The sequence below is a fragment of the Cetorhinus maximus genome, chromosome 10 (assembly GCF_964194155.1).
Source record: "Cetorhinus maximus chromosome 10, sCetMax3.hap1.1, whole genome shotgun sequence".
Taxonomy (NCBI): domain Eukaryota; kingdom Metazoa; phylum Chordata; class Chondrichthyes; order Lamniformes; family Cetorhinidae; genus Cetorhinus; species Cetorhinus maximus.
In genome coordinates, this window is record NC_135888.1 from 78,524,994 (window position 1) to 78,552,133 (window position 27,140).

The 27,140-nt window shown below is 42.2% G+C and overlaps 2 protein-coding genes across 4 annotated transcripts in view; both read right to left on the reverse strand.

Annotated features, from left to right (window-relative positions):
• Window positions 1-887: 887 nt before the first annotated feature.
• Window positions 888-10,775, reverse strand: LOC144685335 (homeodomain-interacting protein kinase 4-like). The gene is made up of 4 exons (XM_078549742.1): window positions 10,259-10,775; window positions 4,763-5,532; window positions 2,567-2,671; window positions 888-962 (listed from the first exon to the last, which is right to left on the reverse strand). Exons 1-4 carry the CDS (start codon window positions 10,773-10,775, stop codon window positions 888-890), a joined length of 1,467 nt encoding a protein of 488 aa, XP_078405868.1.
• Window positions 10,776-25,967: 15,192 nt separating this feature from the next.
• n4bp3 (NEDD4 binding protein 3) overlaps window positions 25,968-27,140 on the reverse strand; it is a 110,774-nt gene continuing 109,601 nt past the window's right edge. For all 3 annotated transcript variants that reach the window (XM_078550655.1, XM_078550654.1, XM_078550652.1), the window contains one exon: window positions 25,968-26,787. In XM_078550655.1, coding sequence (XP_078406781.1) covers window positions 26,152-26,787 — 636 coding nt within the window. In that variant the 3' untranslated portion in view covers window positions 25,968-26,151. The remainder of the gene's footprint in view (window positions 26,788-27,140) is intronic.

Below are 27,140 nucleotides of genomic sequence, written 5' to 3' on the forward strand. Positions count from 1 at the left end.
CCAAGGTAAGTCAACCATCTCATTACTCTCAACTCACACACTCTTAAGCCCATCACACATTCGCAAGGATCTCACTCATTGCCACCTCACGGGACATCACCACTCAGTCTCATACACCCTCACATCTCCATCTGGCCTCATCTCCTCTGGAGTTTGCATCCTAATCCAATCCAGGGCTCCACTCGCTACCCACATGCCAGGCATCCTTATCATCTGCCCTCACGTGCGTCTTGCTCACACTCTCTTCACCTGGCTTCATGCAGGACAAGCTGGGTCGCAATAAGAAGGAGAGGTCCCAGACCTGGGGTGGAGCTCCTGAGATCAAGGTTCTCACGAATTTCGAGAACAGAGCCAGAGAGCTGGCTGCAGAGGATGTGGACCGTGCCTGCGCTGACGGTGAGGTCGGCGGCGCACACTCAAGTGAAGATCCTGCACTGCAACACCCATCAGACAACCATACTGTGCGTGATTTCTCCTGTTTCAGAGTCACCTGCCAGGCACTAATAGTCTCTCCTTTCTTTCATGGTCACTTCTGGGAGCTGCCCAGGACATCCACGGGCCAGGCCCTCAACTCCAGTCCTGACAACACCTCGGATAAGGAACCTGAAGACAGCACCTTTGAAGACCAGTCACAGCGCTCACCCACCCCCTCCACCAGCTCAGACACACACCTCAGTGGCACCTAGTTTTAGATTAGCCTCGGGGTCACAATCTGGTGAGCACAGCGCACCCTGTGGTCCACAGCAAGCGGAGCCAGAGACATCAGAGGTCACCGGCAGTTGGAGGACTTCTGCAGGCCACGATTCTGCTGAGTCCGTGTTAGATGACGAGCCTCCGGACTTGGTCCTAAATCAATTGCTGGAGCTGCAAAGGCAAGCTCGGGAACATCAGGAAGGGATATCAGCTGATGTCCAATCGTCCAGTAGTTCTGCAGTTCCATAATACTCTGGTGAATCTGAAGGCTGCAAACAAGGGTTAAAACTAGGAAAACAATTATTGCCACTTTGAGGGATCAGAATTGCATGAATGGGCATTATTGCTTCACTTCCCTGACTCCCTGTATGTCAATTGAACAGCTGCTAACCTGTCTCAGCTGTGCCTCTGTCCTCAATTTGGAACCATCAATTCAGTTGGGTGGCCCTTTAGTGCCCCTAACCCCCCCCAAGGCATGTGTCTCAGTGCAACCTTCTTAAATGTCTGAATTGGTCTTTTAATTGACGTCAGGTGGGCTGCTGACATTCGGGCACACCTGCCCAGCAAAATATTGCGATGGGGCTTGATGATGTCAGGAACCCCTCCTGACATCATCACAGTCCATTTCACATTGGGAGTGCTGGGCGCCCACACAGGCACCGAGAAATTCAGGCCTGTGGCTTCACAACAGGGATGCACACCTTCAGACCACTTTCCCAGGCACCAGACAGAGGACATCCTTTGTACAATTTGACATTTTCTGGCCACTATTTTTCAAGCATAATAGAGGATCCAAAGATAAAAACAAAAAGCTAAAAGCTACTGCGGATGCTGGAAATCCAAAACAAAAACAGAATTACCTGGAAAAACTCAGCAAGTCTGGCAGCATCGGCGGAGAAGAAATCATTTCTTCTCCGCCGATGCTGCCAGACTTGCTGAGTTTTTATAGAGGATCCAGTTGATTTCCTGTATCATACGAAGTGTGTGAGCGTGAGATGAAGCATATGAATGTTGTGTATTGAGGCCTGATTGACAGAGACTGTTGATTGGAGAGTGATGGGAGTGGTGGTGTAGTGATTTATTCAGTGCATGGGGGCTACTGGTGCAGTTGGTAGGATGTGCATATGAAGATGCATTTACTGACCTCAACCACTTGTGTGAGATCATTGTACTTGAAACATATAAGATCCTGAGGGGACTTGACAGGGTGGGTGTGGAAAGGATGTTTTCCCTTGTGGGAGAATCTAGAACAAGGGGTCACCATTTAAAAATAAGGCGTTGCCCATTTAAAACAGAGATGAGGCAAAAAATTTTCTCTCAGAGGGTCGAGATTCTTTGGAACTCTACCTGATAAGGTGGTGGAAGCAGAGGCTTTGAATATTTTTAAGGCAGAGGTGGGTAGATTCTTGGTAAGCAAGGGGGTGATAGGTTATCGGGAGTAGGCAGGATGCAGATTTGATGTTGCTATCCGATCAGCCATGATCTTATTGAATGGTGGAACAGGCTTGAGGGGCTGAATGGCCTACTCCTGCTCCTTGTTTGTATGTACTTCTTGCAGTGCTGCATCTAAGCCTTGGGGCTTGATCCTGAAATTGATGGCTATCTGCTCTCATTGCCTTTTAATCACGTGTCTTGTGAGAGTCTCCTGGCCCCCTGTAGATACAGGCCATCTCTCTTCTTTCCCATCTTTTCCACCAAGATCACCGGTGCAGCATCTGAAAACCTTGGAGCCCACTTTCTGCCCTGTTGTGCCATTTCTCACTCTTTCCCAGGTCAGATTCCCTTCAAACCTGACTCCCAACACTTGCTTCAGACACAGTGCACCTCCCCTTTAAGAGCTGCAGGTTAGATTTAAATAATGCTAACCACTTACAATTTTGGCCTTCTGCTGATGGGTCCAGCCAATGATCAGTGTGGTTTGTGTTGGCTGGAGGCAGAGGTTACTCAGATGAACAGGTGGCACAAGCTGGTGTGCTGCCTGCATTGTAATCAATGGGTGCTGGTTAATCACACATCCCGACACTTGTGCTTCTTTTGGGAGCTATCTAATTTAGCCTCTGTGTTGATTTAAATCTACATTCTGCACATGGTGGAAGACTGTAATATATGATCCTGATTGTCTCAAGTTTGCTGGCTAAATAAATGGAAGTTTTAATGAGGGGGACCCAGCTGAAGCCTTAATCCGTCTCTCTCTTCCAGATGCTGACTGACCTGTTGTGCACTTCCACCATTTTTAGTGATAGGAGTTACTTTCTGCTTGTTTGTGGGATTTAACTTCAAGACCTACTAGCCCAGCTACCAGACATAGGCAACATTTATATAGGGTCTTTCATAACATCGATGTCCAAAAATACTTGATAGCCAAAGAAGTGTAGTCACTATTTTAATGTAGGAAAGAGCACAACTTGACATTTTCTTGGCAGTATTTTTTCCAATGTAATGGATGACCTACTTGATTTCCATCTCTGTAATCTCCTCCAGCCCCATAACCCTCTGAAATATCTGCAGTCCTCTATTTCTGACTTCCGGTGCAACCCCAATTTTAATTGCTCCACCATTGGTGGCCGTGCCTTCAGATGCCTAGGTCCCAAACTCTGGAATTCCCTCCCTACACCTCTCTACCTCACTTTCATCCTTGAAGGCAATCCTTAAAACCTACCTCTTTGATCAAACTTTTGGTCACCTGACTTAATATCTCCTTATGCGGCTCATTGCCATACTTTATTTTATAGTGCTCCTATGAAGTGCCTTAGGACGTGTCATTATGTAAAAGGTGCTGTAGAAATATGTTGTTGTTGTCATCAACCCAGCTCCTACATTACAACAGTGACTAGACTTCAAAAGTTCTTCACTGACTTTGAAATGCTTTGGGACATGGAGGCCATGAAAGGACCTAAATAAATGCAAATCTTTCTTTCTCTTCTTTAAAATGGGGAAGATAATTTACATATTTCACAAGGCCACACAAGCCTGACAGCCCATCAGCGTTTTTGTTAATTCATAATGTTTATCAAATCAGAATATATTAGAATCAACGTAAGGGTTGATTTTTTTTTTCCCTCGACTCCAGGGCACGATGATTTTTCTCTGTGCAAAATTTCACCAGACCCACCATGTTGCCACAGGATTTATGGAGCTTCCTTTTTGGTGTTTGGGGCTGGTGAGAGGGACCAGGGAAAGGGTGGAGCTGGGGCCAGTGTCTGCTTGGGCACAGGTCAAACATCCCAATACAGCCAACCCTCCCACTTCATTTTCCTAGAGGAAAAGTTGCTAGGCTCCCCAGTACAAATGGGCCCAGAAAAACATTGAGATGAGGACCCCTGTCAACCACAGAATCCACAGGGGTTCCTGAGGCATAACTTAGGTTGAAAAGCAAGTAAAAATTCATATAATTGGATCACCTACCATGTTGTTCAGAATCACAGAATTGTTACAGCACAGAAGGTGGCCTTTTGATCCGTCATGTCTATGCTGGTTCTCCAAATGAGCAATTCACCTAAAGCCATTCCCCCGTCTTCTCCCTGTAACCCTGCACATTCTTCCTATTCAGATAATAATAAAATTACCTCTTGAATGCCTCGATTGAACCTTCCACCACTACACTCTCAGTCAGTGCATTCCAGATCTTAACCACTCATTGTGTGAAAAAGTTTGCCCTTGTGTCTCCATTGCAAAGCTCTTGTGGCTGCTGATCTCCATCTTGGAGGCCCACCTTGCAACTGTAGACTTGAGGCCTGCACCTCTCCTCAAATTTGCTACCCCTTCCACTGGCGCGAGGCCAAGCCAGGGAATAGGTTTACAGCAGTGCTATCCCCTGCCCCAGGCCAAGCTAATGGCCCAGGACAGACAATCAAAGGGCTCCTAGGTCTGGACAGGGGAAGTGTACATCAGATGGACTGCTTACAATCAGCACTGGGGTAGCAGGAGACCTGGCATACCACCCTACCATCTCTTATACTTACAAAAGGTTGACCTGGCGTTTCACAAAGACTGTGCTATGTTACTTCCATAATTCTGTGAGAAGAATTGGTTCCTAAAGTGCCAATACACAGCCCATTTGCAGACCAACCTGTTTCTTGAAGTCATCATTAGTTGGGCCATCCACATCATCAGTATCTGCTCCTTTATTGGTGTTTTGAGGCTTTTGCTGTGTAAGGACCTGTTCGTATGGTTCATGACTGAAATAGCAACTCTGTCTGAAGCTTTCACAGCACGGGGCCTGCTTCTCTTTTTCGTTTTCATCGTAGCGTAGAGCTGCACATAGGGCTTGTGACGATGCCTCATAATATTTTGTATGTTTGTATTTTGATTTGAGCTTCTGCATGGTAATAAATGGGTGCTTTAAGGCTACATTTGCAGCAACACGCTGCCCAGGATCATAGGTGAGGATTTTCTTTATGAGTGACACCATCATCAGCTGATCAAACACTTCAGCTTTGAACTCCTTATCTGGGAACATTGTTTTGCTGTTGTTCATTGTCGCAAGCTGGTCAAGAGAATGCATGCTTTTTGTTCTGGTCTCCAACGGTTGCACCATGGTCTCTGCTTGATACTCATCCACTGTTTTGAGCGTCCACTGGTATGTTGAATTAGGTTGACGCGCTTTTTTGAAGAAATGGTGGGTTTTGCTGGCTACTTCCAACAGGTAGTCGCTCGGTAGCCCTTGTGTTTCGACAATGTACCTGATCTGATCATACTCATTGGTACCAGGGTAGATGGGCCAACCAAGGTGAAGCTCCGCTATAACACACCCAAGAGACCACATGTCTAACTTTTCAGAGAAGGGTAATCCAAGCAAGATCTCAGGTGATCGGTAAAATCTAGATTGGATGTATGGCCCTGTTGAGAAAAACAATACTTTCTTTGAACAGAAGCATGAATTAATTAAATTTAAGGAGATACTATAATAATAAATATGCAGTTATTCAAGTTTTATTTCAGAAATAGAGTGCTGAAAAATTGTGCTAGCAATTTGTGATGGCTTCAAAATGCCTGGTGCTGTTTGTACCAATGAGAACGTCACAGCATCTTGGATATTCGACCAGTGAATGTTACAGTTTTGTGAATTGTCAATAGTGATACTGTCAGTGTCTGGGGTATCATACCAGTGGTAGTGTTAGAGTGTCTGGGGTATTGCACCAGCAATGATGTCAATCTGCTGATTGGACTCTGAAGAACCAAGCCCAGCTAATGACCAAGATTGGTTAAATTCTGATAGTTGCCCATTTCTCATGGATGGGAGCTGTGATGATTTTCTCCATTACCTCAATCGCTATAAGAGTCATTTAGATATTTTTGGCAACACGTGGCCTGCTACCTACATTTTCCACAGATAATAGACTCAACATTATGCATTCTTCTTCTTCAGTTCTCTTCCCGAAGGCAGGTTCTACTCACAACCTTCACCCCAAGCAGCGCTAGGAGATGGGTCCTGAATCCAGCCTAGCTGGAATGGAAATCGAACCCATGCTGTTGGCAACAATCAGATCCACACCAGCCATCCAGCCATCGGAGCCAACCGATCCCCCAAGGAGTCCGAGTTGCTGTGGCAACATGTACTTTTACATGCACATTGTAGCCTGGAACTATAGATGGCGATGGTAGAGGCTCCAATTTCTTTCCAACACATGGCTGACCAGGAATCTCTCCTGCTCTTACCACCTGCCATTGACATATGTTGGAAGAATTTACTGATTGATACTCGACCTGTTTGGCTGCATTATGAATGCACCTTCCTCGGCCAGCAAGTCCTGGGGTGGGACTTGAAACAAGAGTTTCTGGCTCAGAGGGAGGGATGCTACCCATTGGGCCACAAGACGTCCACTAGACATTTTGAGTTTTAAATTGTTTTGTATGGAAAATAATAAGATTCCCCCTTAGCACCAGCGTTAAAAGGATTAACAGAGATGGTGGTTACAACATATAACAAGGAGTGAAGAGGGCTGTGCCTAAGATGACGCATTCTGATCTAGTTTTGTAACATAGGCCTAGGACCCCTTTGATTGTCTGTCCTGGGCCATTGCCTGGTGATCACTCCAGTGATCTCACTCAAGAGATCACTTGGTGATCATCCGAGATCTCCTATTAAATGGCAATAAACCCTCTGTGCCATAATCTAGCTTAACCTCTATATTGAAACTTCCATAACTGCCAGTATATATTCATTTGCTGGATGATGCAGTGTAACATTTTTCTTCATGGATATTCTAGCTTCAAGATTTGTTGTTATCACAATTTCTGCACCAACAAGTCAGGTGAAATTATTTCGGAATTTATAAATATTTCGGGGTCTTTTTTTAAACTTATTACTCATACCAGGATAATTGTTGATTTTGTTCCATATGATCAGAAAAGGGTTTGGAAATCCCAGCACAATGTCGTATAAGTGAGATTAAGACGTAAATATGAAAATGAGAAACAGACGGGATTCTTTACTAGGAGTTTGTGTTCTAAACTACAAAATCAATAGCTTCGAATTATAATTTGTATTCACCACAGTCAAGGAAATCGATTTTTAGCATTGTTCAAATATTTTGATAGGGCAGGATAATGTTCTGTATGGTGAGGCTGCAGGAAAGAAAAATTACAAGTGAACATATTGGGGTAGTTTCAGGTATTATAAATGTAATAGCCATTTGCATGTTTAACAGCAATGATTGGGACGCCTTGGGGGATCAATGTGTTTAGCAACACGGTTTCATTAGGGTTGTAAAGGAGAAGAAGATGACGTGTGAGAAATTGTTGCTGGAGCAATTCGAGTTAGGTCTCAAAACACTGGTTTAAAACAGCCAGGTGGTTTCTTATGATATCAACTCTAATGTGACCCGCTCTGTGATAATACAGGTATTTGTCAATTGTATATTTAAACATCACACATGAATTATAAAGATTGTAAATGACACCATTGCTTCAGACATCAGAGTCTCTGCCAAAGTCCAAATTTCTAGTATTTAAGTCATCATGTAATATGAATGCAAAAAGTGAATTTAAAAGTTTTTTTTCTTATTGTTTAAATGGTACGTGTCTATTCAGCATTCGTGAGGAATGGGGGACGCTGGTAAATCCAAAATGCCGGTTTTGTGTTTTCCACCAATCAGAAAGCTTCTGGGTGATCTCATGGTGATGCGGGTGTTGAGGTCTCAAGGGAGATGCGTGAGCGGGAGTGCGGGAATGTATTGAGTGGCGCTGAGGGTACGTGGTACAGAGCAGTGGGGGGCTGAGACTGGAGTGAGTGCAGGTGACGAATATGTATGTGTGGGGCGGGGCAGGCTGAATGTTTGCCTAGGGCAAATACCCTTGTCGCTGACTTGAGGATAAGGGTTCATCCATTTAGGCCTGAAATGAAAAGAAGTTTCTTTTTTTCACCAGAGAGCTCAATGGACGAGTATATTCAAGACTCAGATTGAATGATTTTTGGGCAGTAAAAGAATCAAGGGGTATGGGGATAGAATGGGAAATTGGAGTTGATATAAAGATCAGCCATGATCTTATTGATTGGCTGAATAGGCCATATGGCCTACTCCTGTTTCTACTGCCTACATTCTTATCATTCTGCTTGAGTGAACTTCTGTTGAAGAATCTAATGGAGGAGAAGAAACCAGTCAGTTTGTAAATTCTAAGAGTTAATTTAGATTAGAGCGGACTCTAGCTGGAGTAGGAAAAGACACAGGATTAGTTTAGCAATTGGAACTGGGATCCTCCTTATTTTTCATTTAAGTTAAGCGGAAGGATTTGTATTGCTAGAATCATAGACACAACACATAAGGAGGCCATTTGGCCCATAATGTCTGTGCTGGCTCTCTGCAAGAACAATTCACCTGGTGCCACTCCTTCACCTTTTTCCCTGTAAGTGTTTCCTTTTTAGATAATGATCCAATTCTCTTTCTAAAGCCATGGTTGAACCTGCCTCCATCACACTGTCAGTCAGTGCATTCCAGATCCTAACCACTTGCTGCATAAAAAAGCTGTTCCTTATGTCGCCATTGCTTCTTTTGTCAATCACCTTTAATCAGTGCCCTCTGGTTCTCGATCCTTCCACCAATGGGAATAGTTTCTCCCTATCAGCTCTGTCCAGGCCCCACATAATTTTGAATACCTCTAACAAATCTCCTCTCTATCAAGGAGAACAGTCTCTGCTTCTCCAATTAATGTAATTCAAGTTCCTTATTCTTGGAGCCATGCTTGTGAATCTTTTCTGCACCCTCTCTAATGCCTTCACATCTTTCCTAAAGTGTGGTGCCCAGAACTGGACACAATTCTCCAGTGAAGGCTGAACCAGTGTTTTATACAAGTTTAACATAATTTCCTTGCTTTGTACTCTTTGTCCCTCTTTATAAAGCCCAGGATCCCGCTCTCTCAACCTGTCCTGCCACCTACAGTGTTTTGTGTACTTATACCCCCACATCCCCCTTTAGAATTATACCCTTTACTTTATGTTATCTCTCCACATTCTTCCTACCAAAATGAATTACTTCATACTTCTCTGCATTAAATTTCATCTACCATGTGTCCGCCCATAACTGTCTATGTTTTTTTGAAGTTTAACACTATCCTCCTCACAATTCACTCCCAAGTTTCATATCTGCAAATTTTGAAATTGTGCCCTGTCCACCAAAACTAGGTCTTTAATACATATTAAGAAAAGCAGGGGGCCTGGTACTGATCCCTGGCAATCCCCAGCATTAACCTTGCTCAGTTCCAAAAAAAAACAACCGTTTTTCACTACTCTCCATTTCACGCTAATTTCATATCCATGTTGCTCCTGTCCCTCTTATTCCATGAGCTCTAACTTGGCTCACAAGTCTGCTGTGCAGCCCTTTATCAAATGTCTTTTGGAATATAGAATAAGAAATTGGAGCAGGAGTAGACCGTACTCTCTTTCCAGCCTGCTCTGTAAGATGAATAAGATCAAGGCTGACCTTCTACCTCAACCCCACTTTCCTGCCTCTCCTAGTTTTCTTAGATACCCTTTGTGTCCAAAACGTTACTGATCTCAGTCTGGAATATACGCATTGACTGAGCATCCACTACTCCCTGGGATAGAGAATTCCAAAGATTCACAGCCCCAAGTGAAGAAATTTCTCCTCACCTCAGCTCCAAATGGCCCACCCTTTATCCTGAGACTGTGACCCCCAGATCTAGACTCTCCAAGCAGAGACAACATCCTCTCGGCATCTATCCTGTCAAGCCATTTAGGAATTTTATACATTTCAATTCAAATGTCACTTATCTGCTTGTTATTCTTTTATTAAATAAATAACCTTAATGGTTTTAAAATTAAAATGAGGCCTCAAGGTTTGATGCTGAATTTGGTCATAGAACAAGACAAATTAGCTCCTCCCCGAACTTATTCCTCTAACGGTGTCAGCAGCATTTACTATTTGAATATTTTTTAAATGAACAGTCATCAAAGTCAAAGTGGTATAAATGTTGGTTTAAACTGATAGCAAGACTCCTCCATTACCAGTAGTTGCACAAACAAATAGTCATTCATCATCACCCAGCCATCAAGATTCAGTGTCCCTAGACAACAATAATAAAGGAAAGAATGAAAATCGATACATACCTTTAATTTGCTGAATTTCAGACAATATGCAGGCTGAACCAAAATCAATCACCTTGACTTTGAAAGGATTTTGAGCCTGTTTAACAAGCATGATATTTTCTGGTTTGATGTCTGTGTGGACAATAGAGAGCTCCTTCAGTTTCTGCAGAGCAATTAGAGTCTGTTTAGTGATCGAGCGAATGTGCCTGATTGGCAGAGGGAGAAAATGGTTTTCCTTCTGATACTCGTATAAACTTTGCTCCAGAAGTTCGAACACCAGGCATAACTTGGCATCATCATTAAAGGACTCAAAAAAACGAACAATATGGAATTTATCTGAATCCACACTTCCCAACATTCTTAGCATTTTTAACTCACACTTGATGACCCCTTTCCGGAAAGTATAGTTCCTGATTATCTTTATGGCCACAAAGTGGCCTGAGGCTCTTTTCCAACATTTGGTCACTTCTCCAAATGTTCCTTTGCCTAAAACAGCAATGACATCATAGACATCAGTGTCAGAGTACATTACAGACATTTTCAAAAGGATCTCCAAGTTTAACCTTTCCACAGCTTAAATAAAGCTCCACTGTATCCAGCAACAGAACCTTCAACGTATTCCAGCTCAATTGCCATCACTAAGGTACAAGAGGCATCCCATTGTGACATAGGTTCACCATCTGGTGACCACGTACCTGACAACAAGAATCTTGTTGACCTCAGACCCTCAGCTGCAGTATGAGTTCCAATAAGGCAATAGTCCTTTCATCCTGCCTGATTTGACCCTTTTATTGTTTTACTTTAAACCACTGAGAGACGATTTACAAAGCTGGGTCGAATAAATATTTTAATTAACAACAGACATTTGACAAGGGCCCAGAAAGTCCAAGGGACCTGAGGCTGACTTGACACCCCACTGAAGTTATATCCCATGCAGTGTCAAACCTGGTATGGGACCACTTCCTCTGGGAAGTCTCTCTGAAACCAGGTAAGGCCCCCACTTTAAACCAGCAACAGTACAAAAGCTCTAATTGCCACATTGTCAATGTGAGTTGTGACCACATTTCTACTTCTCTTTAGTTCTGAAGAAGTCATATGGACTCAAAACATTAACTCTTTCTTTCTCTCCACAGATGCTGTCAGACCTGCTGAGTTTTTCCAGCAATTTTTGTTTTTGTTTCAGATTTCCAGCGACCGCAGTATTTTGCTTTTATCTGAGTTGTGACTATTATTGATTTTAATGCTAATTTGTAACCTTTAAGGAAAGAGAAAGGCTGGGATGGAAAGACTGCTCTCAGTACAAACAAATGCATGTGTATCCCTAGTCTGAATGCTACCTCCATGACACTATGCACCTGGAATCAGTGCAGAGAAAAGCTCAACACTTTACCACATCAGTCAAGTGGAATCCACAATGACCTGTTATTAATACAGTGTCCTGAACACTTACAATGATTTCCCTCTCACATTGTTTTTCATTAATTTTAAATGTTATTATGAATGTCCATCATACACAAGGCGTCCATCAGGCCTGGCCTTCATCTGAAAATGTTCCTTCACCTGCGTCTACACAGTCCAAAGGAATCTTCCAATCTAATGAAAGAGCTGGTATTTGAATGATGCATGGACCAGATACCATACCCACTGTGGGCTGCATGCTGACACTTATATGTGACTGCATCTCATCTTAACCATTAGAAGTTTCTCCCCTCCTGTACCTTGCTTGCAGAAGATGACAATCCATATAGGGCGAGGACCCCTCACTTCAGAACTCTTACCCAACGACTTAAAGAAACTCTCCAAATTCCTGGGAGGGTATGTGGGAAATGTGCCAGCTAGATTTACTGCCACCTCAGGGCTTGTAAAAATAAAAAATATAGCTGCTTTTCCTTCTCATAATATTCTATTACACTGCAAATTAGATTAAATTATACCCATTAAAGAGCCAAGGGATCTTAAGCATTGGGGTAGAGGAGACTTGGCAGGGCGGGGTGGTATTGGGTGAGGGTATTGGTATTGGGAGAGCAAGGGGAAAGAATGGCAATGGATAGGCGGTAATGAATTTACTGTACAGTAGTTCTTGTTTAACATGACAGGTTTACATCTTTCAATGGAAAAACTCAGCAAGTCTGGCAGCATCGGCGGAGAAGAAATCAGTTAACGTTTCGAGCCTTCATGGCCCTTCGGCAGAACTGGAGCATAGTTAGAAGAAGGGAGAAATATAAATTGGTTTAAGGTGGGTGGGGGGTGGAGAAGAGACACATTGAGGGTGTGATGTGATGATTGTGGAGATGAGCAGATAATCAAAAGATGTCACAGACAAAAGGGTCAAAGAGGTGTTGAAGGTGGTGGTCTTTGTCTGAGAAAAGTGCTAATTAAGAATGGAAGACATTCTTCCATTCTTAATTAGCACTTTTCTCAGACAAAGACCACCACCTTCAACACCTCTTTGACCCTTTTGTCTGTGACATCTTTTGATTATCTGCTCATCTCCACAATCATCACACCACACCCTCAATGTGTCTCTTTCCGCCCCCCCCCCCCCCCCCCCCCCCTTAAACCAATTTATATTTCTCCCTTCTTCTAACTATGCTCCAGTTCTGCCGAAGGGCCATGAAGGCTCGAAACGTTAACTGATTTCTTCTCCGCCGATGCTGCCAGACTTGCTGAGTTTTTCCAGGTAATTCTGTTTTTGTTTTGGATTTCCAGCATCCGCAGTAACTTTTAGCTTTTTGTTTACATCTTTCAATGCTGGCCCTAAGGCCACTAGGTGGCACTATTTCATAGCATATTAGTTTTGTCCAACTGTTATCCTCCTGCATGGCGGATTTTTAATCCAGAGTTTGTGTCCAATGGTCTTGTGTTCATTGACACACACTGCCATCCCTTGACTACTACTCAAAATCATCTGAAACCGTTCCACCCAGGCTGTGAAGATCACCTTTTATCCCAGGACCCTTTTAGAGTGAAGAGTCTGGGAATTTCTAGATGTAAACTAGACAATAAAGTATTCTCTACTTGCATCGATGATTGTCATCGACAAATCTTCATCAGCAGCAAAAACATCAGAATTCAAGTCATGGATTGGACTTGACCAAAGTCAATTAGCCACTAAATGTGGCAACTCAATTTCCCATTCTGCACTCATCTTCTTCACAGGAAGACAGCATTGCAAGTAAATGTTCTGACAAGAGTGTGTACAAACATTAGTATGCCCAGTATTTATAGGTGTATATCCCACTAAATCTACGAGATCTGCTTTATTTTTACCTTACTTAAATTGACATATTGCCATCAATGAATCATTCATACGTAAGACACTTGCTTCTTCCAGCCATGTGTCTAATTCGATTGGCCCCTATTTCAGGTGATAAGTGGCATTTTAAGCAAGTGTTTGAGTGTGATTCTATTTCAACTCCAACCACCAAATGGTTTCTTATTCAATACCTAATTGGTCAGGTCTGCCCTTCTGCATTAAACTGTCCAGCATCTTCCCTGTGTAGCACCCACCATCCCAAGTCCACGGACCAAATCTGGTTTTCACAGACCGTTCTGAAAATAATATGTGCTTAATTCTGTTCTCCCTGCCTTAAGTCCTTGGTGCAGTTCTAACCTAGTTTCAATTTTAGACCATCGATAGACCATCATTAATAATTTAATTAAAATTTGCGCAAGCAAAACATACCATGACCATGGGATGTCTCAAAGTACCTTACAGCCAATGAAGTACATTTGAATTGTAGCCCCTGCTGTGATGTAGGAAACGTGGCAGCCATTTGCACACAGCAAGATCTCACAAACAGGAATGTGATAATGACCAGAACATTTGCTTTTTTGCGATGTTAAGGGATACCATGGATAACTCCCCTGCTCTTAGTATCATGGAATTTTTTACATCTAGCTGAGAGAGACCTTGGTTTAATATCTCATCTTAAAAACAGCACCTCTGAGGATGCAGCACTCCATCAGTACTCTTGATTTTTTGTATTTGAGTTCTAGAGTGGGACTTGAACACACAACCTTATGGCTCAGAGGCAAAGGTGCTACTAACTGAGCTACTGCCGATGCACAATACACTTCTGGTGTTGCAGTATGACACACTACACTTTTAACCACCATTACAGTACAATACATTGCACGTCCAAGTACTCCAAGTCTAACTAATGTTACACCTAATACACACAACCTCTAGCTAGTGGTAAGCATTAGTGTCAAAATTAGAACTACAATTTGTAGTATAACAGTCTGGCACATATAGGGTTAATGTGGGACTAAGTACAGTGCCGCCCACACAGTGATGTAAGAGAACACATGACCCGCACCCAGGGTCAGTCTAGTGTTGGACAGAGCTGTGTACCCACAAGCATAGAAACAGCTCATCGCTTGTACCCTTTACTGTACATTTGTAAATAGTTCAAAGAGTCAATAAAGACTTACAGTTAACCTGCGTATGACTACGAAGACCTCTTCAGACCTACTGAACTGTATCCTATGCGCTACAACACAATTGGGCTTCGTGCCCTGAACTAAAGGAAGAAGAAAAAAACCAGTTGGATTCTCACTCTAGATGGTTATCCAGTAACTTCTGCTTGCGTGGATGGTGGATGATGACAGGATTAGGTTTGGTAGATGGATGGTGGATGATGACAGGATTAGGTTTGGTTGATGGATGGTGGATGATGACAGGATTAGGTTTGGTTGATGGATGGTGGATGATGACAGGATTAGGTTTGGTTGATGGATGGTGGATGATGACAGGATTAGGTTTGGTTGATGGATGGTGGATGATGACAGGATTAGGTTTGGTTGATGGATGGTGGATGATGACAGGATTAGGTTTGGTTGATGGATGGTGGATGATGACAGGATTAGGTTTGGTTGATGGATGGTGGATGATGACAGGATTAGGTTTGGTTGAAATGTCCCCCACCCATTGCTGGCAACCCAAAGACTAGCAAAAGCTGCCAATAGCTCCCAAAAACTAACAACTCAAGAAGGGCCCCTGACATGTGAGAACCTACTGTTCGTGTAGGATTTGTGAATTAGAGGCAGGTGCACACAACATTCCTTCACCTGAAAATAACATGGACTTTTCCCTTTCAAAACCATCCTCAGTGATACACCCAACAGAATGGCATGATACCAACTTTCAATGATTATTGTTTTTTTCAATCTTTCATTTATCTGCCAAGTTTTCTCCCTTCCCCACAGGATCTTGACTTCTTTTTGGATCTGATTCCACAGGTATCAATGCCCTTTGGCACTTTAATCCAACAGCCCAACCATCAGGTACAAATTTAAACAACGATAACCTTCAGGCTATTTAACTGCACGGGAGCTCACAAATCTGCCTAATTATGTTCTAAAACGATGACTACACATTCCTACTCTCAACAGTGGTCACTGGACAGTATTGTATTTCTATTTTTGCTTGATACAAATTTACCAATTTCACAGGACTGGTAAAGTAAATGTAGATTTGGTTTATTTGAAGATACAGTACAGGATTGTTCAACAGATTCACTGTAAAGATTCATCAACTATTACTAACAGGAACAACAAGCTGCAACTCCTTCACACCACATGCTGCTAGCTAAACTGAAAGCGACTCTGAACAAAGTATGCTGGTCAGATGGTTAACATCCTGGTTACTCACTCATTAGCATATTCTCTCTTAAAGCGATATCACAATAGGTAGTAATAAAATAAAAGCAAAATACTGTGGAGACTGGAAATCTGAAATAAAAACAAAGTGCTAGAAAATCTCAGCAGGCCTGACAGCATCGTGGAGAGAGAAACAGAGTTAACGTTTCAAGTCAAATATGGCTCTTGGTCTGAAGAAGTCTTATTCCACTCAGTACATTAACTCTGTTTCTCTCCCAACAGATGCTGTCAGGCCTGCTGATTTTTTCCAGCATTTCCTGCTTTTTTGTCACTGGATAGTTTCGGGAATTGGAACATCAACTAGGATTCTGCACATAAGGGCGAGGTTCAGATGCTGAATATTTGTAGTTACCTGGCTTTTGACAAAAAAGAATGCTCTTTCCAGTTAAAGGGTTTGGGTTTGGTTTCTTAAATGTGCTACAAGTTATTTCTTACTGAGATTAGTTATTGCTTAGACATACAGACTACATCCATGAAATAGCTTTCTGGCTTCAGATAGTAAAGACTTTAGAATTTGTAGATGCTCATCTTAAATTATGTGGTTTCTTTTCATCCAGGGTTTTATTACCATGGCAACATATGGGATAGCTTTCCACTTTTACCTTTTATTGTTTCAAGGAAAATGTTCTGAAAAGTTCCAAGACTGTTTGGCCATAGATGTACACAGCAGAGTCACTGGCAATAAATCAGAGTGGTTCTGTTCAGGCCACCAAACATTCATTTTTGCACCAAAATTAGAGGCCCAGGGGCTAAAGATAACAACAACATCTCAGCCTCAGGTTCAGGTCTGTTATTTTTGTGGGCTGGTTGTTAGGAAGACTGATTTGCACCATCTCCTGAAGGGTTGACTATGTGATTCATACTTTCCCTAATACACCCAGTAACTTGAGTGCCAGACGACATTGTAAGGAGGTCAACATCAGGTACCTCCAAGATCCAGCTTCAATAACTTCAAATAATTTCAAGAGGATACTCCCTTTACATTCTTACCCATCTGTTTATATTTAAGTTGCAACACTCATTGCCTTCAAAGGAGGGCCTTTGATCAGGGCCATTAATCTTTCAAGAGTGCAATTAATCTTACTTCACCTTTAAGTAGAAGCTTGTTCAACCAAGTGAAGGAGGTGGCAACACGAGTGACATTTCCATGGAAATAAATTAAGGTCAACAAAAAGATGATAGTATGATTGCTATTGAATAATTAGTTTTTTGAATTGATGTATTACATGTGCTTATCAGGGTGAGAAATGGCAGCACTACAGCAATGAAACCTTGGAAAAACACCAGTAAAGCATTACCAGCTCACATGTGGCACAAACCAGGTTTAGGAGAGACACTGTACATCGATATGTGCTTTCATATCCCTTCTCATTTCCCTGCATCATATATCATTTCACAAAAGCTGGTGGCAAGCAAGCTATTTTCAGGCTTTGATCATGGATCCCTACCATAAACTTAGGAGCTCCAAGTAACCAAATCAAATTTTGATGTGAAGTGAGGGAAGGAAATCAATGTAAAACTTATTTTCCCACACGAGCTGGAGAAGTCTATGAAATTGTTTTGGGGAAAATGGAAGAAATATTCAAAAGACGCAAGAACGAGAGAGAATTATTTCAGTCTGACCAAGTCCTCGTCACATTGATAAGCAAGTTTAGGGCCCAAATGGTACAGAACACCATGTTTGAGCAAATTCACAATCCCAGTACCACAAACAATGTGAGTTTCCAAGAAAGAGGTTTTTTAAAACTCCTGGTATGTAATTCTATAGTTGCAGTTGGGATCAACTGTAACACGTCTTTAAATTCCATCCACCTACATACAAAGTTTGTGGTTATAATAACAGGATGCAAGAAGCAGCATGAAACTCCTTTTCAAAATTAAGACTTTTTAAAAGGAAATGTTATTGGCAAAATATACCAGGCTTTAAATCAAATTGACGCTGTTCTTGGTCATTGCTTTATGGTGATTAAATGGGCAGGATTTTCCCTCCAGAGTCAGGACCCCGATGTTGGCATCAAATCCGGGTCCCAACCCCACATTGTGTCAGCAACAGTCAGCCAACACAATTTTTGTAGGATTGGCCAATTAATAGCCAAAGGGCAGATTCATGGAATTCAGATCTGGAGGGCCAATGGGAGGCCTTCCAGTACTGAAGGAGCTGCAGTCTGCTGTTGCAGCTTAGGGAGAAAGAGGACCCTCACAGCACTTTTTCAAAACAGAAAGCCACAGATACCTGCACCATTGTGAAGGGGGAACCCCTCCACGGGGTGGCTTTGAGGCTGCAGCTGTGACCAGGTTGGTATGGCAGCTGCAGTGTGGGGGTGGAGGGCCTCAAATTAATCCTGGAGTGCAGACCATCCCCTTCCCTGCGCCCCCTCCCGGTCATCTGCCTGGGAGGCCGCCTCAAGACGTATGACATTCTACCCATGCTGCATGGGGCCCACAGGCTGACTGGAAAATTCCAGCTGGCCTCTAATCATTGGCCTCGATAGGCCTCTTAATTGACTTAATAAGCTACCCACTGCTGGCAGATGGGTACCCGATCCATTCCCAACCCGGCCTCCAGGAAAATGGCCAGGAGTTGGGACTGCAACAGGGAACTAGCATGGTGGGCAGCATTGGGAAATTCCACACTGGGTCACAATCATTCCCACCCGCACATCGGCACCAAAATCCATCCCAGCGAGTCAAATTCAATTTTTAAAAAATGATACGGGGGTTTATGAGAATCTTTATTTGTGTTGGGGATTGGGTGGAGAGCATTAGTCGAAAAAGGGATCACATTCTGTGATCTTGCCTATGTTTGCATGAAATCTGCAGTCTTGCTTTTGATGCCTCAAAGTGGCAGATTACTTGATCAAGAAACTTAAACTGGGAAGTAGGGCAAAGACATAAAAAAAAGGGCACTTGCAAATTTATTCATGGGGGTACTAAATACAAAAGTACGGAGATAGTGATGAACCTGTGATTAGACCCAATTTAGAAAACAGTGCTCAGTTTTAGTTACGCCCATTATAGAAAGCATTTTGGAATAATGGAAAAAAAGTGCAACACAGAATTACTGGGTGATAGTAAGGTTGAGAAGGTAGCTATGGGAAGACTTGAAAATCTAGAGCTGTATGCAGTTGTTACATGTTTGGGGTCTTGCTTACCACTCGCGAGAAGCCAGGGGCCAGATTTCAATCAAGCGTCAGTTGTGGCTCAGTTGGTAGCTTTCTCTTGCCTCTGAGTCACAAGGTTCCAGATTCAAGTCCCACTCCAGGGTTTAAGTACAGAAATCTAGGTTGACACTCCGCTGCGGTAATGAGTGCCGCAGTGCTGGAGATGCTGTTCATTTGTTGAGATGTTAAACAGATGCCCAATCTGCCCTCCAAGGTGGATGGAAAAGATTCCATAGCATTATTTGGAAGAGCAGACAAGCTATTCCTGGTTTCTTGAGCAATACTTATCCCTCAAATCAACATCACAAAAGAACAGATTATCTGGCCATTATCACATTTCTTTACACGTAATGGCTGCCATGTTTCCTATATTACAACAATGACTACACTTCAAAAAAAAAGTTCTTTATTGGCTGGAAGGTGCTTTGAGATGCATGGAGCTATATAAATGCAATCTTTCTTTCTAAATGCAATGAATGTATATTGCTGAGAAAGGAGTCATCATTTACAGTCTTTGCTGAAACAAATATGGTTCATTAGCATTTTAACTACGTTTCACCTTGAATGGATTTTGTAAACTTGTGTTATTCTCAAAGATTTTTCAGAATGATAAGAACCAGCATGGATTTGATGGGCCAAATGGCCTCCTTCTGTGCGTAATGACTCTATGACTATAAACTCATAGGGAGAATTACTGTATATGGACTAGGATGTTGAAAATGATTTTGGCATTTATTGCTAAAGGAATAGAGTATAAAAATAGGGAAGTGTTGTTGCAATTGTAGAAGGCATTGGTGAGACCGCACCTGGAATACTGTGCACAGTTTTGGTCCCCTTGATTAAGGAAGGATGTAGTTTCACTGGAGGCGGTTTAGAGGAGGTTCACTAGATTAATTCCAGAGATGCGGGGCTTGTGTTATGAGGAGAGATTGAGCAGTTTAGGCCTATACTCACTAGAGTTTAGAAAGATGAGTGGAGATCTAATTGAGGTACATAAGATGCTAAAGGGGATAGACAGAGTAGACGTGGAGCAGATGTTTCTCCTTGTGGGGCATTCTAGAATGAGCGGCCATAGTTTTAGGCTAAGGGGTGGTAGATTTAAATCAGAGATGAGGAGGAATTACTTTTCTCAAAAGGTCGTGAATCTGTGGAATTCACTACCTCAGAGTGTAGTGGATGTCGTGACGCTGAAAACATTTAAAGGAGGATATAGACAGATTTTTAATTAGTAATGGGTTGAAAGGTTATGGGCAGAGGGTGAGAAATTGGAGTTGAGGCTGAAATGAGATCAGCCATGATCGTATTGAATGGCGGGGCAGGCTCGAGGGGCTGAATTGCCTACTCCTGCTCCTAGTTCTTATGTTTCCCCTTTGCAGGATTCTAACACAGGCTGCTTTTCAAACACCCTTCCAAATATAACTTCACTACATTGTGCAAAAGATATGATGGAGCTCCCCGAGTGCATCAGCACACATCTACATCATTAACATATATTAATCATCCCAAACAAAGAGTCCATTACTGTAAGTCAATCTTTATTTGAATTTTTTTTTTATTTAGATCTGTTAGGTTAATGGAGGTCTAGTCATAGATGATCAGTAAACAGCAAGTTTAATACATATGGTCATAGCCACTAAGCAAACAGTGTTAAGGTATTGGATTATCATTTTCCATATATCTAATTTAATTTTCCACAACAAACGTTGATTAAAAAAAGGAGGAATTCTAAAATTAATCAAGATTGCTGCAGTTGCTGACAGCAACAGCAGAACAGGTACAGTCACCGAGTGATGGAAATGGTGGGTGGGTGGATGGGGAAAGACGATGAGACAATGTGGTACACATCTTCCTCACTAGATGGAGCTGGTGCACAAATACCAATCCAATGAGATCACATAGACATGGCTCCTGACTCATCCATCTTTGGGTGGTCTGGTCATTATTCCTTTTTGAACCCACATGTAGATCGATTACACACCATGCAGTGAGACAGCCAATCTGGGGGCAGGGGAAGGGGAACAAAGAGGGTAAGAGATTTTAGATCAGAACCACAGTCTCTCCAACTCTAAGAAAAGCAGCTCCGAGCTGGCGCTGCCCAGTTTCTCTGACTGTGGAAGGGGTCCAGAATCTGGTTCAATACAGTGATCTACTTTCCCAAGGGAAGATTGTACTTGAAATTCAAATCTGACAGTATGTAGTTACTGGCAGAAGAAAAAGCAAACGTACACACATCCAGAGGTTCTGTGTAGCTTATGAATCCAGATGGGATTGTTATAATTGCTAATATCTGGACTTATTTAGGTCTTACACCACTTACCCAAACTCCATTACCTAAAAAAGGAGCTCATCAACAGAAGAGACAAAAGGCTTGAAAAATTGAAAAGCAGGACATTGAGTGATTCCAAGAAAGTAAAACATTCTTCTCTCTTAAAAGGAGAATATCTTCACCAGCAAATCTGCCCCAACATAGACCTTAATGACGTTGACTTCAAGGAGTGCATTGCACTTCCAAATCCATGCCTCGACCTTGCTAATCCAGCAGCTAAGAAGGCGGAGGATCAATTTAAATTTAGCAGGAGCATTCTCTTAAATCAGAAGATTGTGGGCTCAAGACGCAGTCCAGGACATGGTCATATAGTCTAGGTTGACAGTACTACTGGACTGCCCCATTAGCAAAGGTACCGTTTCAGATGGGATTTTAAATTAAGGCTCTATTTTCCCATTCAGGTGAATATAAAAGATCATACAGAACTATTGGAAGAGGAGCAGGGTCAGTCTACTGGTGTGTTCTGCCCAATATTAGATTAGAACCACACAGCCACCCATACTCTACAAAAAATAACTTTAACAGTTGAAGGAAGCAGCCCACAGCTGCCTTCTTAGGGCATGTAGAAATGGAGAACTTATACAGCTGTGCCAGTGTCACCCACATCTAGAGAACCAATTTAAAAACACAACTTATAAGACAATCATCAAAAGACCCAGGGGGAGATGGTTATTTAAAAACATGGCTAGATATGATTTGGAGTGCGCTGCCTGAAAGGGCAGTGGAATCAGCTTCATCAGTAACTTTCAAGAGAATTTGATACATGCTTAGAGAGGAAACATCCATAGGCGTGTGAGACTAATTAGCTCTTTCAAAGAGCTGTCACAGGCATAATGGACCAAATGGCCTTCTTCTGTGCTGTATAATTGTATGAACTTCCAGCACTGCTGGTATCAAATGGGAATTGGATGAATGTTCACAGCCCTTCATAAATAAATGCAACATTTACATAACTGTGTGCTGAACAGATTGATCAAGGCCAGCAGCCACCAGTACAAACACGATTGACAGGAAAGCAAGCTGCGTGAAAATTCAGGTCAAATTAGCATGCTAGAAATCAGTTCATTCTAAAACAATTCTCTCAAGCACATCAACTTGTGTACAGTCTGAGACAGTTTCCAAAATAAAAGAAGCACTGAACTCCCATCTACAGGGCCAAGTAACCAAATCTTTGAAACCATCATCATGGGAAACAAAATAACTATGAATTTAGCAAAACCTAACATTGCACTAACCATCTAAACTGCTGCAATGCTCTAGGGGGTTTGAACATGGAATCAGAAGACAGCTTCATTGAGTTCAGGCACCCATTCTTCTCCTCTCTCCCCTGGTCTAACTAGTAAACAGGGTAGGGTTTTTATCATTATGTTTAATCACACCAGTACCTCAAGTGGCACTCAACACTACAAAGTAATTGTATTTTAAGGTAAATGTAATAAAAACAGAAGGATATGTGCAGCCTGGGAGGACAATTTAGTGAAGCATAACCAGACCAGGGCTGAATGGCCTGTTTCCGGCTGTAATTCTATGTCAAATAACTGTAATCCTGTCAAATAACTGATGTAGCATATAGAAATGGGCAGAACGGAAAACTTCTAGGGTCAGAAGGTGTTTCTGGGATTATGGTAAATGGACACACAAGCCAAGAATGAATCTAAAAGGGAACACTCAGCTCCAATATTTTAAATTTACATTTTTTTCTGATGATACTCAGGCTCAAAGCAAGGAATCTTAGTGCTAATATAAAAAAAAGCATGGGTGAGATGCAAAATAAAGCTTCCTCTGCTCCAGCCGAACATTCAATTTTAGCCTGACCCTCAGAGGTGTCTCTTTAACTACACCAGTATGAATCTGTAACTCTGACTGACAAACTTTGAATTCTGGGCAGTTTTACTTTGCTGCTGTAGACCTGCACCATTAAATTAGATTTCATTTCAATTAGGACCCCTAATGGTCCCAGAACCCTTATCCCATCATTAAAACACAATGCATCAAATGACCTGATGCCACGCAGTCTCCAGTACTCCAATATTTTGAAGACACCGGTTATTTAGAACCACATAATACACAGAAGGTACTGACTTTCTGAATGCAAATTATTGAAAGGAGAGGGGGGGGAAGAATTGAAACAAGACAGTTACATACAAATCATGTGAAACGATTGTCAGTATAAACATGATTTATAGGATAGCAAACATTGTGAAAATGCAGCAGGTTAAATCGTTTTATTCTAAGTCGTTCTTATCAAAATCATACAAGGAATTCTTTTTTTGAGGGGGATGGGAGAGAGGGACGGAGTTCTCTGTACACCACAGCACAGCATCCGAGTCTCCACACTTTATAGAGGTGAACGTCACCGGCAAGAACCAGGACCAGATCTTTCTTTGCAAATTATGCAAGTGAGTGGAGATTTGCAAGTTGCCTAAATTCAATTTCCAAGTCCCCTAAATTTAATCAGTTTGGGATTATAAAAAAAAGAGAAGATAACACTGCAAAGAGCCACAATAGAGATAGTGGATAAAAAAGCAGACTGGGAAAGCAAAGATTGAGAGAAAGACACAAGATTTTACTGGCAACAGGAAATTACTTTGCTGCCTTGCTCAGGATGGTAACTGATGAGTGCAATTTAACAGCACAGGGTGTGAACTTGTAAAGAGCACTGAGGTGAGGGGGAGGAAAATTTCAGTTTATTCTGACATGCAGTAGCCTCACAAGCCCCCGCACTGAGCATGGAACCTGGCATAGCTGATCAATCTACAGCAGGGAACCTTTGTTTAGCTAGCAAGGAGTTTCTGATTTCCCATATGGGAGAGTCCAGATCCTACAAAAAAGAACACTGTGGAACCCAGGAGGCAGAACATTTATTCTGCTGAAGGTCACTGAAGCAAACTATCTGGAAATCTTAGTTTGTTAGCATAGACATTTTATTCGCTGGTCTTCAAATTTTACTGTTGATGTCTGTTGTCAGCTTGGCTCAGTTAAAATCACTTGGAGGGTTAGTATTCAAGTCCGCTTTCAGGTCATGGACACACAATCTAAGATGATATTTCAGTGCCAAACTGTGAGAATGTGCACTGTTAGAAGTTCCACCCTCTGGATGAGATGTTAAAACAAGGCTACATTTGCCTATTCATATGTCTATAAGGGTATTAAAGATCTAGTAAAATTTTCAAAAAAGAACATTGAGTTTTCCAGGTACTTTGGTCAACATTCCTCACTCAATCAACTTCAAAAACTTCAAACAGATTAATTGTTGTTTATGGAACCTTGTTGTGAGCAAATGGCTACTCAACAATTTTGAACTAATTCATCCTATGTGAAGTGCTCTGGGATGCTTCGAGACCCACAATGAGGCTTGACATAAATGCAAGTTGAACACAGGTTGTTCCTCTCACTCCAATTTGAAATCTTTTGGGAGTTGAAAACAACTTTATGAATTTAACCTACCCGCTGGCATCCCAACATGCCAGCTTAGAGAATGGCACCTCCTTGGGTGAACACCCTCTCCATAGTTGTAGTCACTGGGAAAAGTACAGGCGAAGGCTGGCATCTTCTGCTGTGGGATTTTATTTAGGTGCCCAAGTTTTTCTGAGCCAGAAAGGATTCTGGCCCCGATTGGATAACATTTGCTGTGCTTTGAGGAACCGATCACTGAACTGAACGGCTTTCACGTGTGGATATTAATAAATGTAGTTTTGGTGAGTACTAGCAAGCAGGGCCAGAGATTGTCGCTGGTATCAGCAGGATTAAGTGTGTTGGGAGTCCTCCTGAAACTTTCCCTCTGGGAAAGGACTGGCTAAGAGAGGCACCAGGCAAAGGCAAGACATTTCTCATAAGAATGTTGCGAAAAGAAAGTAAAAGCATGTCAGTCTACTCATGATTTACTGCTGGTTACAGAACTAGATCCCGAGCAGGTTCAGTGTCTATTCTGTCAAAACCGAATGAAGGAGGAAAGTGCGAAAAAAAAAGAAATATATTTTTATGGTTTGCAAGAAAATAAAAGCTCCTTCAAAACAAAACCTAAATAAAATACAGCCAATGGAATTCCACCTCAGAAAAAAGGGGAGAAGTCTTATAAATTTAAACACTGACAAGATTTTGCATACTTTTCACCGCCCTACATGGAGTGTTTAAAAATTGTTATAGTAGAAAACAAAAGTCTGCATCGCTACTTACCAAATATGCTAATCTTACTGCAGCTTTTAATCTGCAGAAAAATAAATTTAAACTAAATTCTGACTCAAATTACTGATGTGAGAAATTGCACTAATTTATCACTCTGCAGTGATGGTAACTATATAATTTTTATATATAAATATATATATAAAAATAGTGGTCTTGGATCAATTCACATTCTGAAATGTTCTGGGTTTAAGCATAAAATTGGCTTGTCTAAGCCATGTTTGCAATCACTTGAGTGTACACAAGTTGTGTGCAGCATTCTCTAAACTTCAGAAAAATCCAGTCATCTATCCAGCCAGATGACGTTTGGAAATCAAAAGGAACCAAGAATTCCAGGTTCCTTTGCTCTCTTTCTATTGTTGCACCCCCCCCCCACCCCCCCCCCCTCCCCAAACTTCCCATTACTACATTCCCACTATTTTTATGTCCAAGTTAGCCATATCACCCAAATGCTACAACCATCACCCTATGTAAAATGTAGTTGGTCACCATGAGAAATCCAATACTATACTATATATTTTTTAAATGAATGTTCTGAATCTACAAGCACTGAATGATACAGTTTCACTGCTTGGCAGTTGTCAGATTTCAGAGGATTCAATTCTTTCTATCCATGGTAGGTTCTGCTTGACATCAGTGTCCGTTAGTTCCATTTTGGCTGCAATCTCCTGAACTTCTTGCTCCAGGGCCTGGTTTCTTTGGTACATCTCCAAGTAGCTGGACTGCAGTCGTTTCTGATACTGAATAACCTTTTCCTTTTCATCCTGCCAGGTACTCCTCTCAATTTCAAAGCTGGCTGCCTGGGCCTCGCACTGTCTTCGTTCCAACAACAGTTCTGCTTTGAGCCTCTCAACCTGGAGGGCAAGAGATTGGGCACTGTCCTCCTGAAGGCCTCTAGCCTTCAGATCATCAGTCTCCCCGCTCAAGAAGGCCTTCAGTTCTTCTGGTGCTCCATCTCTCCTCAGAGAGGCTTCTTGGAGTAAGATGGCGTCCTCTGGTTGCTGCAGGGCATTTGTGCCCTTAGGCAGTTGGATGCATTGTACCTGCAAAGAGTTTTTTAATAGCAACAGCTGTTCATCTTTGGTACAAAGCTCCACCCGGAGCTCGCGGATGAGCGTTTTGAGGCTGAACAGTTCACTTAATTTCTCCGCCACCTCTGCTTGTGAGTCTCGCAGCTGCTGTTTCAACATGGCAATCTCACCAGCCTTTTGACAGACCTGCAACGAGACAAATATCAAGTAAGTTGGTTGTTCTGGCCACCTGGAACTGAAAACTAGCTAAATATCTAAGCTCAGAGAGCCAAGAGCTGGCTTATGCAAAGTATGTATTTTCATTGAAGGCCACCTTAATTGCTCAAAGTCCCTTCCTTAAACCAGGCAGAAGAGAGATCTTGAATTCACCTCAAATTGCAGCTGGTACAACTGATCAACCAGAAACTTCAGGACTGTTTTCCTTCTTTCGCTGGAGATTCAAACATTAGAATATGCTTTGCTGTTCCTTTGTTTAACTCTTCTACCTTCAATCCAAGAGGAAATGACAGGCAGCCCTGACTACACATTTCTGGAAGATT